The following is a 13912-nucleotide window of genomic DNA, read 5'->3' as shown; positions in this document are numbered from 1 at the left end:
ATAAAATTCATCTTGTAGAATTGCTTCGCTATTTAAAAAAAAAAAAAAAAAATAACAGAAACAATTTCACCGTGTTTTACGTCGTACAGCTGTAACAAATACGACTAGAGAAAATTTTTAGAATTGAATAATTTAATAACGGAGTAACTGTAAGAGGGAAAATAAACAGACAGTTGACGTACGAAGGGATGAACGAATAAATAACGTGTCCAAGTGTTTCGCTCCAAGTAATTTCATCGAAAGAAAGGAATTTTCTTATCCGACGCAATTTTCCTTTTGCGACAAAACTGGAAGTAATACGGTAACGCAAAAATGAACGCGCGCTGGCGGAAATTGGCGGGCCAATCGACGTCGGCCAACGACTTGACAATTTTCTCGGAATTTTTATACACTTCAGCGTTGCAGAAACTCGTAAAACGTACGTGTACATAAAGTTACAGTTCATTCGCAGCTGACTGCTCTCTTTCTGCTGAATAAACTTCTCCTGTTTCCTGCGGAAAGCGTGCTTTATAACTATAACTGTTTCTGACTATTTGCGAGGAAACGTGTGAAATATATACATACATATATATACTATATATATATTTTTTTTGTTTTTTTTTTTCTTCTCCTTCTGTGAAATCCAAGATTTTATATTTCCCGCTACGTTTCACTTTTACGAGTGCAACGTAATTTTATTTGCAGGTGCACTAATTCCCATTTACAAAGAAATCAGCATGTAGATTAAAATTGCAATGTTCTGAAAATTCTCTGAGAATTCGACTCTTCAGTAAGTTTTAATAAATGAGATTTCGGTTTGCAATATGAGTATGTCAGACGGAGAATGAAGAATGAAGATAGAGCAAAGAATGTAGCAAAGGAAAACGAACGAGTTTCTCGCAATATGTAAGATAAGAAATATATACATAGATATATATACATAGTTACAAACGAATTCTCGGAGAAGATGGATAGATTTTATAAATTTTTAAATTGCCACGAATATTATTAAATCACGAGCGGGGAACTTGAACAGATGTTTCTAAAAACTGTAACAAATGCTTTATATGTTTTATATATTTTGTCAACACCGTATTTTTTCTTCAGCTATTAACTTCATAGCTATTAACATAGCTTGTACTTAGTGAGTTCATACAATTGAGAAAATAAATAAATAAAATATTCGTTACTTGAAAGTTCTAGGAACACGGACCGACAGATTCATCGTCTAAAATCCAACAGCCCTTGCTCCAAAGACACTCGAAATTATTTCCAAAATCTCTTCACTGACAGTTTCCAAAATTCCCCTTGATTCACCATATACGTATATATGTTCCCCCGTCTTTTCGCGGCGCTGGAAACCTTGGCATCTGATCCGGAATATATCGAACCGCAGGATTTGTCGAGGACACTGTTCGGGACGAGACGATCGCGGGACGGGGAATTTTCTAAATCCGGCGCACCCGGTTGGCAATTTTCTGACACAATTCGCGACACGATGACCCGCGAAAGCGAGAAGAGAGAAGGAAACGAAATGGAATCGGGAAGGATTTGCAATCACAAGTAACCCGTTCCGACGGCTCTTCTCCACCCCACTCGCCTCGCTCCGCGTACTCGAATTCCAAAAGCACCTGCCCCCGACTCTTTTCAATCGCCGCGCGGCGGACGGCACAGCTGCGAACCTAACTCTTCGGATGTCGAGGAATATTAATAAAGAACCGGGATTGAGCGGAGAGAACAGTCACTCGAAAATTATTCCGTCGGTGGCTCCTCGTTCAGCCGTAGCCGTAGCTGAGAAGAGGAGAGGAGAGGAGAGGAGAGGAGAGGATTGGGTCGCTCGATTATCTCAAATCGTTCCCCCTTGACGAGGGCCCCCTCGCCGCTACGCGAGACGATCTCCAATCGATACGAGGCAATAACAGCTACGAGCCTCGAATGACGATCGATTTGCTTCTTTTGTTTCGACTCTTGTAACGTTGTTCGATGTTTCGACCGTGTTCGAGGGTTAGATTTACGACGTGACGTGATGGCACAGAGAAGAGGAGGAAGAGAAATTTGGACAGAGCTTGCTACGAATTAACTACTGGGAAGACAATATTATCGAATATATATATTGTAATGAAAATATTCCAACATTTTATAATTAAAAGTTAAACAGGGAGAGAAACATCCCCCGTTCGTATGATAGAATTTTCTCAAATTAATCATAAATATACTATATTTTGCTTTGTCAATCGGTATGTATTTAAAAGTTAAAATGTCTGATGAAAGAAAAGAAAGAGAAAGAGAAACATCCCCCGTTCGTTTGATAGAGTTTGTTCGAATTAATCATCAAATAAATATACTATATTTTGCTTTATCAATTGGTATGTATTTAAAAGTTAAAAATGTCTGACGAAAGAAAAGAAAGAGAAAGAGAAACATCCCTCGTCAACAACGACAGTTGATTTCGATATTCGACTTGAATTTTTCTTTGAACGACAAACTACTTTCAATATTGCCAGCTAGAAAAATAAGAAAGAAAATGAACTTCATCTTACGCGTACCCGTATCAAAATTCGCATTTAATATAAATTTCATCCTCCTCGACAACTTTAACAACCCGATTTGTTCCTACCAATAATTCCATACGAACGAATCTCTGATTTACCCAACACCAGTGCCACCTGTGTTTTCGACAGAAACCAAACCAATCCGCTGCTCATTCCCATTCTCCCATTCGTGTGTCCAAATTCGCATTCGACCGAATGTATGCACGATCCAACCCTTCGACCACCGTACAGTTAACATTAAAACTCGAGCGACGAAAATTCGTCGAAATTCGTATCTACCGCGCGTGGGAAAGGCGTGTTCAATATTAACCAGGGACCGCTGGGCTCTGGAAAAGGCTCTTTGTGTGTGTGTGTGTGTGTCGAAAGGAAACACGCCGGAATTAGACGAGACGAGAGGAGACGAGAGATCGGCCGGCTGGCGATCGTTCGGTCGCATTAATATGTATGCACTCTGGGTCCGCGGCCATCGTCCCGGATAGGTCAGAGACTAGCGCAAAGTTTCCACTGTCGGATAGAATCGGCCGGTATAATAACAATAAATATTGCGGATTGCGCGTTTCTCGCGAACGTGCGCGCGAATAAATTGACGAAACGAATCGGCGTGACGGGATCGAAAGAGAGGGAGGGAGGGAACGAACACCAGCTCGGTTCGCCGTTTTACTTAGCCCGGCTGTAAGGTAGAGTTTGTAACGAGAGTATGGATTAAATTAATATGATCTGGTACGCGCTCTTGGATACGCCGTCGCATAATAATGAAGGGATCGAGGGGGATTCGGTCGGTACGTCGGACGGCTTTATCTTTATGGATCCGGCCCACGGAGATTCGTATTTGCGGGCTTTTCGTCGCTTTCGTCACGCTGGTTTTGCCTTGCCCGAGCCGAGGGTAACGGTTAGTGCGTTTTTTTGGTCTTCTTCCTCCTCGTTTCTTTCCCTTTTCCCTTCTGCTTGGGATTCGTTCCAGTCTAGACTTGGTCGTCGTCGAAGTTTGGAAATGCAAAAGGAGAAAATTATATAAAATACATACAAACCTAACCTAATCCAGAACGAGATGGTAATTTCGATCAACCATGTGTTCTTTGTCATAACACAAAATACAAATATTGTATTTCGAATATTTCATGTATCTTTGTGCCTCAGTATTGCGTGTACACGCTGTATCATCAAATTTTCCATAAAAGGTACAAAGATGCCCAGAAGTAACCAACTCTCCTCTCCCTCATTCAATCTCTTATCATTTCTTGGCATTGGAAAACCGAACGCGATGACGCGACTTCATCGCGCGAGTCACGTGATAAAAGAATAGAAAAGAAAAAGCAAGAAAAAAAAAAAGAAAAGACAAGCAAAGAGGATATCGTGATGCGAGAAGGAACGTGCGTCGGATTCGTCGTTGACACGTTCGGTGAATGGGGAGACCGGTTAAACCGAGCGTGTAAAGTCCAAAACGTCGCGTGACTGCAAACGGCTGTTACACGGAGAAACTTGTACACGCGCGCACGCACACACACACACACACACACACACACACACACACACACGCAGAGCGCGGCGTGTGGAATGCCAACACGTCCGTTTGGTTCCTCGCGCAAACACCGGCGAAAGCACTATTTTCGCGGCGAAAAAAGCTCGCCCGCCAGAAATTGGTGACTAAGAACAGGTCGTTACCTTTGCAATTTGTGGCCGTCGTGTTTACTCTTTCACTTTCTCCGGCCAGGCCACGGGGGCTTAATGTTTTAGGCCGGCCCGCTTTAAATCACTGCCCTCGCCTCGGCCGCGGCTATTTCCGGCGGAATTGGAGCGGCCGATCGGCCTCGCGCGCGCACGTTTTTCCATCTACGCCGACCGATTGCACCCGCCCCCGTGTAATTTACGTCGATCGATCAGTTCGCGCTTCGTAACGTTACCAGGAATTTATTTTCTACCGTAGAAAGCAGAAATATATATATATATATTTCTTTTTTCTTTTTTTTGGTGAAAATTGATGGTAACGACGTGATCGATGGAGATTAAAGGCAAGCTCGCCCGTGGATTTTTCGAGGAAAAACGAAGTTCGGAATTGTTGGTAGATGTATCATCAATTACGAAGCACGTTGGTTGAAAGTTTATGAGTTTATTTCGATGATCATTTAAAACCGCGTCTATCCGTATTTTCGGCGCGGAATATAGTTTCGTATTCTTTTCGCGGGAATAATAACTTCACGACACGGTGTATTCGAGAGATTAAAAACAAAAGTGGCAGCTTCAAAGTTCTGAACGTATTAATTAGCTCGATACTTTCTTCGCGTTCTTCTCAATAAGCAGTGTAACCTCCTAGGGGATCAGCCACTTATTTCACACGATAACGAAGCACGGCAAACTTCTAACCAACCCCCGGGAAGTAATCTTTTTCTTTCAAAAAGAAAAAATTTAAAAATCCCTACTTCGGATGCCGCATTAACCCTATTCCTTTCCAATAAGTAGTATAAGCGCCTTAGAAGTCAGACGCCGTCCTATATTTTCACTAACTTCAGCCCCATCGCAAGCCCAATCTCTATCCCAAAAATCAATAACCAACGGCGCGAAACTTCGAGCCAATCTCCGCGAGAAACAATTCCTTTAAAACACTCGGAAAAATCCAACCGCAATGCTAGTCGTTAGAAATTCCCGATCGACTCGCCAGGGGAGGTGAAAGTATTTATCCCAGGTGTATCGTGAACCGGTTCTTTGATCTCTTTCAAATAGAACGAAGCTCGAAAGCACCGGAACAGCGATCGATTGTTTCACTGTCCCCGAGAATTCGTTGGTCCACGAATTTTTGGCCAATTATTACGACGATTCTAATAATTTTTTTTTGAACGTATTACATAGCCAAAGGGGGGGGGGGGATTGGTTGGAAAAGCATGGAAGGAGTTGATCCAGTCTTCCACTTGGAAGGGGGGGGGGATTGCTCTATCGGCAAAGATCTCATACATATTAATAGCGATCCGATCGATTTCGGGGGCGAGCTCGCTTCTTGCTCTGTTTAGGGACGTCGACGTTTCGGCGCGTAAGCCCTTCCGCTGGCCACAATGGTTATTATGCCATTAACGTAATGAAGTTAGGTGGTGGTAAAGGTTCCGGTGCCGGTCCGGGATGGCCCCAACGTTGTTCCAGATACGAAGAACGTGATAAAATAGAGAACCAGTGGCATCCAGCTACTCGATCGAACGACCATCTTTGCATACGTTCCTCGGTCAATTGAGAAGTCGTAGCGGTCGATGACGTAGGTGGAAAGAAAAATAAGAAGAACGAGTTCTTTTTATTTTTTTTTACCGAGGAAGCAATGAATCAGAGATATTTCAATTACAAGATTATCGTCTTTTAACTTTGAAGGGGTATCGTACGAAAGAATATCTGTACCAATTCGTTAGATCTAGGTTTATTAAATGGTATTTACATGTGAGCAGAGAAATTTGCCACTGTGAATGTAGATTTAGATTTTCATATTATAATATAAGAACTGATAAAGGTACCATGTGTGTGTTTGCTATTAAGTATTATAAATAAAGTCTGATTTTTTAATTTACATTATCTACCAGTTCAACTTCTCAATTGACCAAGAAAAAAATTATCTTAATCTTATCTAAAATTATCTCATCTTGATGTATAAAAAATCTTTAATCTAGTTTCGTCTGAATTTTCTGAGATGAAAGTTATAGAATATGGAGGTTTCTATTTATAACAGAAACCTTCTTCTTCTCTCTTATGATATACATATGTACATATTAACAACATCTCTTCTTTCTTATGATATACATATGTACATATTAACAACATCTCTTCTACTTTACACTTTAATAAAAAAGAAGACAGAACTGAGTATTACAAATTTCGAACATGCATGAAGGAAATATTATATTGTATTATATGGAGCGTGTAAATATGTAATTTCAAATTTTCTACATTCGTTCAGAAGTAGCCAATAAATTTTAAATAAGCGACGCGCGTTTCAATTTAATTAAACTACGTTACATTTAATTTCCAAGCCCAACAACACCGGCTAAAAATTTAATCGTTCCCCACGTCACTGTCACGAACAACTAGTTTCATGCGAATTTAAAATATTAATCGCCTATCAACGTTTGAATTTTCCATATGTTGTTGCGCACAATTTCGTCAACAGCAGGTCGTTTCTTTTTGTAACGAATCACCTCGGTTTAATCGAAGAAGAAACCAAAGGAAATGAATGCTGAAACAACGCTTATGCCAATAATCTTCTCATCTTATTCTGTCGTTCGTGAAATTAAATAAATTAAACAAATTTCATTGAACTCGCTGATGTTAGGAAACGCTTTTCTCTCAAAAATCTAGCGAAGCCAACAATTACCGTTGACATTTCGATAAAGTGAAACTTTCGAGAAACCGCTGTGGAAATTTATAAGTTTCCAATACACTCGACAAAAGTAAAAATAAAGGCTGACCATTCTAGTTTTATTTCTAAAACGAATGTTCGAACAACGAACCAGATTCATTTAAAGTATGCTTCCGTTTCGTCGGAGGTTTAGTTACGGCTGTTCGTAAAACAAGAGCAATCACGATCCACGATGTCGGTAACGTTCCGCGATTGTTGATACAAGAAATACAATCGGCAAACAGCAACGTTGTTGCCACAAGGAATTCAGTTTCCAGCCACCTAAACATATCAGTCGTGCGTCTTGCGCGTTGACTTAATCGATCTAATAGTAGTTACTCAGTCCACCGTGGGGACAAATTGTTTACCGTTTGCTCCAATCTATGTATAAGAACAATAAACGCTAATCGCGATGCATTAGCGAGAATCAACAAAGAAATCCTCCTGCGTTGCGTAAGTCTCCTTTGCCGCGAACTTTTTCCTATCCATCTGCTATCTACGAAGTTTTGAATAATTTTCGTCTGGTCAATTCGACTCGTTGGTCGATAAGCAAATAATTTTCACGCAGAGTGTATCACGCATAAAAGAAATTGACGCTCAAATTCTTTGTTTGACTCGCGCCAACAACACGGAACAACAAACTTTTCAATCAGAATCCGTTCAATCATTTTCAATCAAATGCGGAAAATTGAAAACTGCGCGAACCTTTTAATCAAAAAAACCTCGTAGGTATTTGTCGAGCATGCGTATTTGTTCGAAATAGGGGATCATGCTAATTCGCGTTAATCGAGCTTCCAGCGTTCAAACCGCGAAAATCGGGAATCCAGAGCCGATCATAAAACCGAGGATAATGCAACGTAGATTAATTATCGTGGTCGTTTGAAAACGCGGCTAATGCAGATTGGCAAATTACCAAGCGGAAAAAAAAAAAGAGGAAGATTCGTGTCGAGCGGAAAGGCTAGCAAACATTTTAACGGGTCACGTTGATCAGTCGCAATGACAAAATATATCATTAGAGCGCACCGTGCTGTTTGCTGTCTCGTTAAAATGCTTTCGCGTCCGAGTAATGTATGCACTTTGAGCCGCCATTAAGCAATGGTCCAGATATTTCTTTGTCGTGCGCGCGCGCCTTCTAATCGGTCCGGGAATTTCAACGAGAATCTCGCGAATTATCGTCAACCATTATTTCCGACTTATTTCAGACTCTAAGCTGCGATACTTTTTCTTTTGGTCATCTCTCGAGAATTATACATATATATTGTCGATAATGGGATGTGCTTTCTCAATCATTGTTATGTATTTCAATTTAATTTCGGAGGTATCGCTCTAAAGATTCAAAGTTGATGGCTCGAAATTCCAACAAAGCTCAGCACGCTGTTTTGCTGTATTAACTTTGAAAATTTGTTAATATTTGTTGATGTTAATAAAAGATGATCTCAAAACTGGACCTAGCCTCTTGCAATTCGTGAATTTACGAATTTCAATAATTTTAGAACGATCAAGGAACAACTCGGTCAAGATCAAGTTACGTCACCTTCTTTCGGAAAACAATGATCCACGTGTTTCACAGCGTTAGTGTCAGAGCTATTGAAGATAATGAAAAAAAATGTTACTCACCTGCACGTGGCTCCAGACTTTGGGCTTCGGGCTGGATCTCGCGTTGTTGGTCGCACTCGAATTCCCAGAGTTATTCGAAACGTTGCCAGACGAGGTCGTGGACTTGACGGACGGTTTTTGCGTTTTCTGTATCTGCGCTGTGACTGTGGTCGACGAATTGTTTCGTTGTTGCTGTGGCTGTTGCGCGGATGTCTGCTGCTGTTGTTGCTGTTGCTGCTGCTGCGTTTGCTGCATGATCTGTTGAATGAGTTCCAATTGTTGCTTCGTGAGGCCATCGTTGCTGGCGCCAGGGGACGTGGCACTCTGTGAAACAGAGAAACGAACATAAAAATACCAACAACAATTCGCAAAGACAATTCGGTTCAGCTTCGTGTGACAGAATCTTCGAATTAACATCGACCTGAATAATCAGAAGAAAAGATTCGTCGACACGAAATCTGACACAATATTTCAATTGTCCAGAGGTGAAGACTTGAATAAATAAAACGAGAAGCTTAAATAACGTTAAATTTGAAGCACGTCGCCTAGATGTTGGAGAAAGTGCGGATTATTTTTCTTATTCGTGGTTCTTGAAACTTTTCGAGTTGCTGGCCCACTTGGAAAGGAGCAAAGAACGAGTAATCCCGCATGGGAGAAAAAATTTCGACGCCGACCTAGAAACCTTAATTGATTAAAGCAATCTAGGTTGAAAATCTACTTCAAAACGGACAGCTTCGTTTCCCTGTTTAACGATCTGTTGCGGGAAACTTGCTTCGCCACGCCGGCTAAACCATGTGCCTGTCAAATGTTTCAGCGTTTGTATTTCATATTTAATTCAATAATAATTTGTGCGTACCATCGTTATATCACAACAGACACATTCGTTGCAACATACCAAAATACTGTACGCAGGAAAATCTGATATTAAATCATGTATCAAATCTTTACTCTTGCAATTAAATCATCATTTTGGTCTATCATGTGATTTACACTGACGTGGCTATCACGGAATTTTCCTTTAATTTTCGTAACATTTCGTGGCCAATCGTCACTCTGTCAGCAAATGAAAATTCCTCCTGGCAATGTCAGTTTTACCTTGCTAAGGCTCCTCTGTGAACAATCGTAACACTCGCGAAAGGGTGCTCTGCTCGTAAAATCGTAAACGCACGTGGCGCGCCGCGATGAAACTTGCAGATAACGCGTACATAGAGCAACGCATCCGTGCCACGTTTGCGAACCGTTGTTTCAGAGCAACACGACCTGGTTGTTTTACAGCCGAACAATCTCGCTGAGCGCGAGCTTCGTCCGCTTCGTTGCGGCAATTTCTCGAGATCGAAGCCCCCATGGCGACGCGCGACGGAGAAAAACACAGGGGGAAGTCGTGTTTTTATTTTATTCGGCTCGTATTATAGGACGTGGAGAAATAAAAATAAAAAAAAAAAAAAAACCGAGATACGACGGTAATTGGATTTTGTATATTTCTATAAAGCGCGAGACGACTATGGGTGTTACAAGAAGCTTTTATTGCAGTTGCTGCGGGTATTGGAATCAATTTTGTTGTTTTTTATTACGTTCGATACACGATAGACTCTTTCCTAGAAGGTAGTAGGGGTTTTTCAGTGTAGTATTTTATTCGGCGTAACGAACGTTGGAACTGTTAGAGTAATGAAAATGACGTATACGATTACGATTTCTCATAGAAACTCTGTTGATCCGCAAATCTTTTGGAGAACGAAGCTCATTGTATTAATGAGCTCTGTCCTATTTCTTTTTCACTTTCATTTTTCCGATGCAAGTTTCGTTTTGTTTTAGTCGTCGATAGTTCTTACATCAGAGCATGAATATGAACCTAACATGAAGAGATGTGTAAATGAATAATTTCTCTTTCAAGAGAAACGTGTTTTTTTGTATTTAATTGGAAAAGGAAATGTCGATATCTTCCTTGCCCTTTGTTCCATTAAATACGAAATCTTTATTTCCTTTTGACATCAGCTACCCTAACACACCCCATATCAACTCCAAAAACCAAAATCGAAAATCTGTTTCCCGTACTAGAAACCCAAATTTTTCACAAAACCGTCAAATTCCTGCCGCCCTGCCCCCCAACTCTAAATCCCGAAAAAATAATATCGGGGCGATAAATTCGGACGAAACGTTCCACGTCGGAAATAAAATAAAGAGCAACGAAAAAAAAAAAAAACAAGAGAAAGAGAGAAAGAACGCGGTCGAAGGAGAAGAAAAGGACAGGGATGAAAAAAGAGCAAGAGAGAAAGAGACAGAGGGAGAGAGAAATGGGGGGAAAGGGCGCGCGTGGATGCGTACAAACGGAAGAATGGCGGATGCGAGCAATGGTTGTCCTGCTCGTTGATCGTTTTTCAACGACTCACCATGGAAAAACCGTGGAGGACGAGCGCGATCTCCTTTTTTTTTTTCCCCTCCCTTCTCTTTCCTCCTTTTTCCTTCTTTTTTGTTCTACTCGGCGGAACGGCGAACGACGAGAGCAGTAACAAAGGGACACGACGAGGGGGTGAGAAGGGGAGAGGGCCCGGATTTCACGATTTTTAATTAAGAGACCGGTCCCATTGGGTTACCACGGACACGCCCGGCATGCCATTCGTGTCATCGCTTGCCGACCGATCCTTCGGACTCGGTTCCCAGAATTATTCGGGTGTGATCGCGGAAAGGCCGGCCATTCAACGCTTCCCTCCTCTCTCCCTCCCCCTACCCCTCTGCCAACCCTCGTTCCTGTGCAAGCGTTTTGGTTATTACCAACGGCACCGAGCCGAAAAATCTCCTGAACAACTGACACGGGAAACGGGGGAGAGATATGTGGAATACGCGTTTTTGTGTTACGCGGTTTCGTTGGTCCCACGGACTCGTCTGCGAATGATTAGCCGGAACGGTTAATTCGGCTGTTGCGCGAGACAGCGGAGATGTTGATTTTTCTTTTTTTTTTAATTTACAGATGATTTCTGGCTACGATTAGAACGTAGAAATATATTTTGTTTCTTCTTCTGCTTTTTTTTTTTTTTTTGAACGATTAGTAGAAAAGTGAATTGAAAGAACATTTGGAATTATTCGACCAATCGCAAGCTTCGAATGATAAAAATTACCGTGTCGTAGAAATTTTATGATTACACAAAGAACAGAAAACGTACGTTTATCTTCTTTTTCGTCCCAAAATTGTAATATTTCCTCAGTTTCAAGTAGAACAAAATAGGGAAAACAAGTTGCTTCTCAATAATTTCTATCCAGTGATCCATCGTACCGACGAGTTCAAAAAGAAAGCGACGAATTACTGCGTACGGCTCGGTCACTCGTTACGGTCCGCAATCAGTTGCCAGCGCAGGCGGTTAACACATTTACAGTCTGAAAATTTGACTTTGTGACCATTCCGTCATCATCGAGGGGCTCGAAATAATTCTCTCTCATTCCAGCCTCTCTGATGAAACAACAAAAAAGAACCAACAACAGAAAATTGAAGGAAATTTCAATTCCTGGCGAACGAGGCGTGCGTACGCGGTTATTTTACGACGGCTCTCGAGTTTCCACGGCGAGCAACGTTGTCGAAGGCAACGAAAGGAAGGAGGGCTGGATGAGGCAGCGTTGCATCCAGCTGACGCGAAATAATTTCGCCACGAGGGCAGCCGCTAATCACTTTTACGGGGACGCAGCGAGAGCACGAACCGTGGGACACCTAGAGCGGGCTGGCTGGCTGGCTGGCTGGCTGGCTGGCTTGCCCGCGAATTGGAGCGCCGATTAAAATTGGATTTGTTAATTAGCGCAGGGAACGTGGTGCGGCGGTGGCCGTTGCCGATCCGTCTCATACCTTATTAAACCTTCATTTCGTAATTCCCACGCTACCATTTGTCATCGCTGTAATCAGTAGCCAGTTGTTTTCCAGCGCGAGCGCGTTTTTCGCACGCTGAGGGCGAACTCGATCTCGCGCAAGATATTTTCACACCTCCGGTACCACGAACCGAAAAATTACGGCGAAATTGTTCGGTTTGTGTGTAAATTTTCGTCAAAATGTTGGCGAAATTGATTTCTCCTTCTTGTCTCGCGACAGAAGTTTAAATCGTCGTTGAACAATTGATTATCTACGTAGACACGCATATTTCATATTTCGTTGAAAGGTTTGGAGCTTGAGTTTAAATCTCAAAGAAGATAATAAACATAAATATTCAATTTACGACATTACCGAACATTCTCAAATGTCAAAACTGCAGTCGATTGAATTTAGGAATTACGCACTCGTAATTACGATACTCAGATTTTCATTTATGAAAATTTATTTATTCTTCATTCGCGGAGATTTATAGGAATATTAATTTCGTTTAAAATCAAGAAAATGTTTCAAACTTCCGCAGCGTTATATTTAATATAACTGGAAAAATAATTCTGTACTTTGTTGCGTATGACGTACGTGCACCTCGTTAAAAAAAAAAGAACAGTATTTAATACCTGTAATAACATCTTCACGTTAACAATATATATATATATATATATATTCTCGACATCGAGAAAGCCGATTTTTACTCGCCCTCTGGCAAAAATACGGTGCGTGCAACAAAGCCAGCCAGTTTCCTCGAACTATTCCACCCTACTGGCAGCAAGGGCGAGCGGCGTAGGGTGAAACGCTCGCTCTTAACTAATACACGGTCCGGTAAATATCGAATAATTATAATTAAACATTTAAGAGGGAAACGGAGGAATTAATTTCGTCCGTCATGAGGAATTAAACGCGTGAGATTGCATACGCGCGTACACAGTGTTTGTCTTCGAAATACACGCGGACCCCTTGCTCGGTTTTCGATCCCTTTAATTTTCTGCTTTGGCAACCGGTTTTCGGCGGCCACACGGTTTCGCTTATTATTTAATATCCAGACACTCTATGCTCGTATAAAAGGCATTGGAAAGATACACGGTTAACAGCAAGCCCCGTTTACGGTTAAAAACAAAGCGGGCCGGCGGCGTTTCGAATCGGTTGTTGACTTTTTTCTTTTTTTTTTTTTTTTTTCGCGAACGCCAGGTCGAATTGTGATTTCGAGCATGTTCCCGACCGGGAGCACAATGATATTGTGTGTTATTCCAATGCGGCGACGCACGCGAAGCACGGTGACGAGCGGGGGCGCGAGGCGAAAGTTTGCCGAACGATCACGATTGTTCTCGTTCAAGCGATCGTTACGTTATGAATTTTTTAAAAGCGCGAAAGCCCGCGTTAATTCGAATCTTCAACGCTATTTACCTTTTTATAGAGCGCGATACTTGCACGCTGAAGTGGCGAGAATCAATTTTTCTCTTCTCTCTTTATGTGTTTTTTTTTTTTTTTTTTTTGGTTTTTTTTTGGTTTTTTTTTTTTTTTTTTTTTTTTTTCTTAACTTGTTCTTGCATTTTGTTTTTTTTTTTTTCTTTTTCT

At 41.4% G+C, this 13912-nt stretch overlaps 1 protein-coding gene across 4 annotated transcripts in view; it reads right to left on the bottom strand.

Annotated features, from left to right (window-relative positions):
* Window positions 1-8815, bottom strand: part of LOC122530944 (histone-lysine N-methyltransferase 2D-like) — a 95730-nt gene extending 86915 nt beyond the window's left edge. For all 4 annotated transcript variants that reach the window (XR_006307148.1, XM_043658379.1, XM_043658380.1 and 1 more), the window contains exon 1: window positions 8515-8815. Coding sequence is in view for 3 of the 4 variants with exons in the window: in XM_043658379.1 (XP_043514314.1) it covers window positions 8515-8748 (234 nt within the window). In the remaining variant the exon portion in view is untranslated. The remainder of the gene's footprint in view (window positions 1-8514) is intronic.
* Window positions 8816-13912: the final 5097 nt, after the last annotated feature.

This window comes from Frieseomelitta varia, unplaced genomic scaffold, assembly GCF_011392965.1.
Source record: "Frieseomelitta varia isolate USP_RPSP 00005682 unplaced genomic scaffold, Fvar_1.2 scaffold_366, whole genome shotgun sequence".
In the NCBI taxonomy this organism is placed as follows: Eukaryota; Metazoa; Arthropoda; class Insecta; order Hymenoptera; family Apidae; genus Frieseomelitta; species Frieseomelitta varia.
This window is presented reverse-complemented; position numbering and strand designations above follow the sequence as displayed.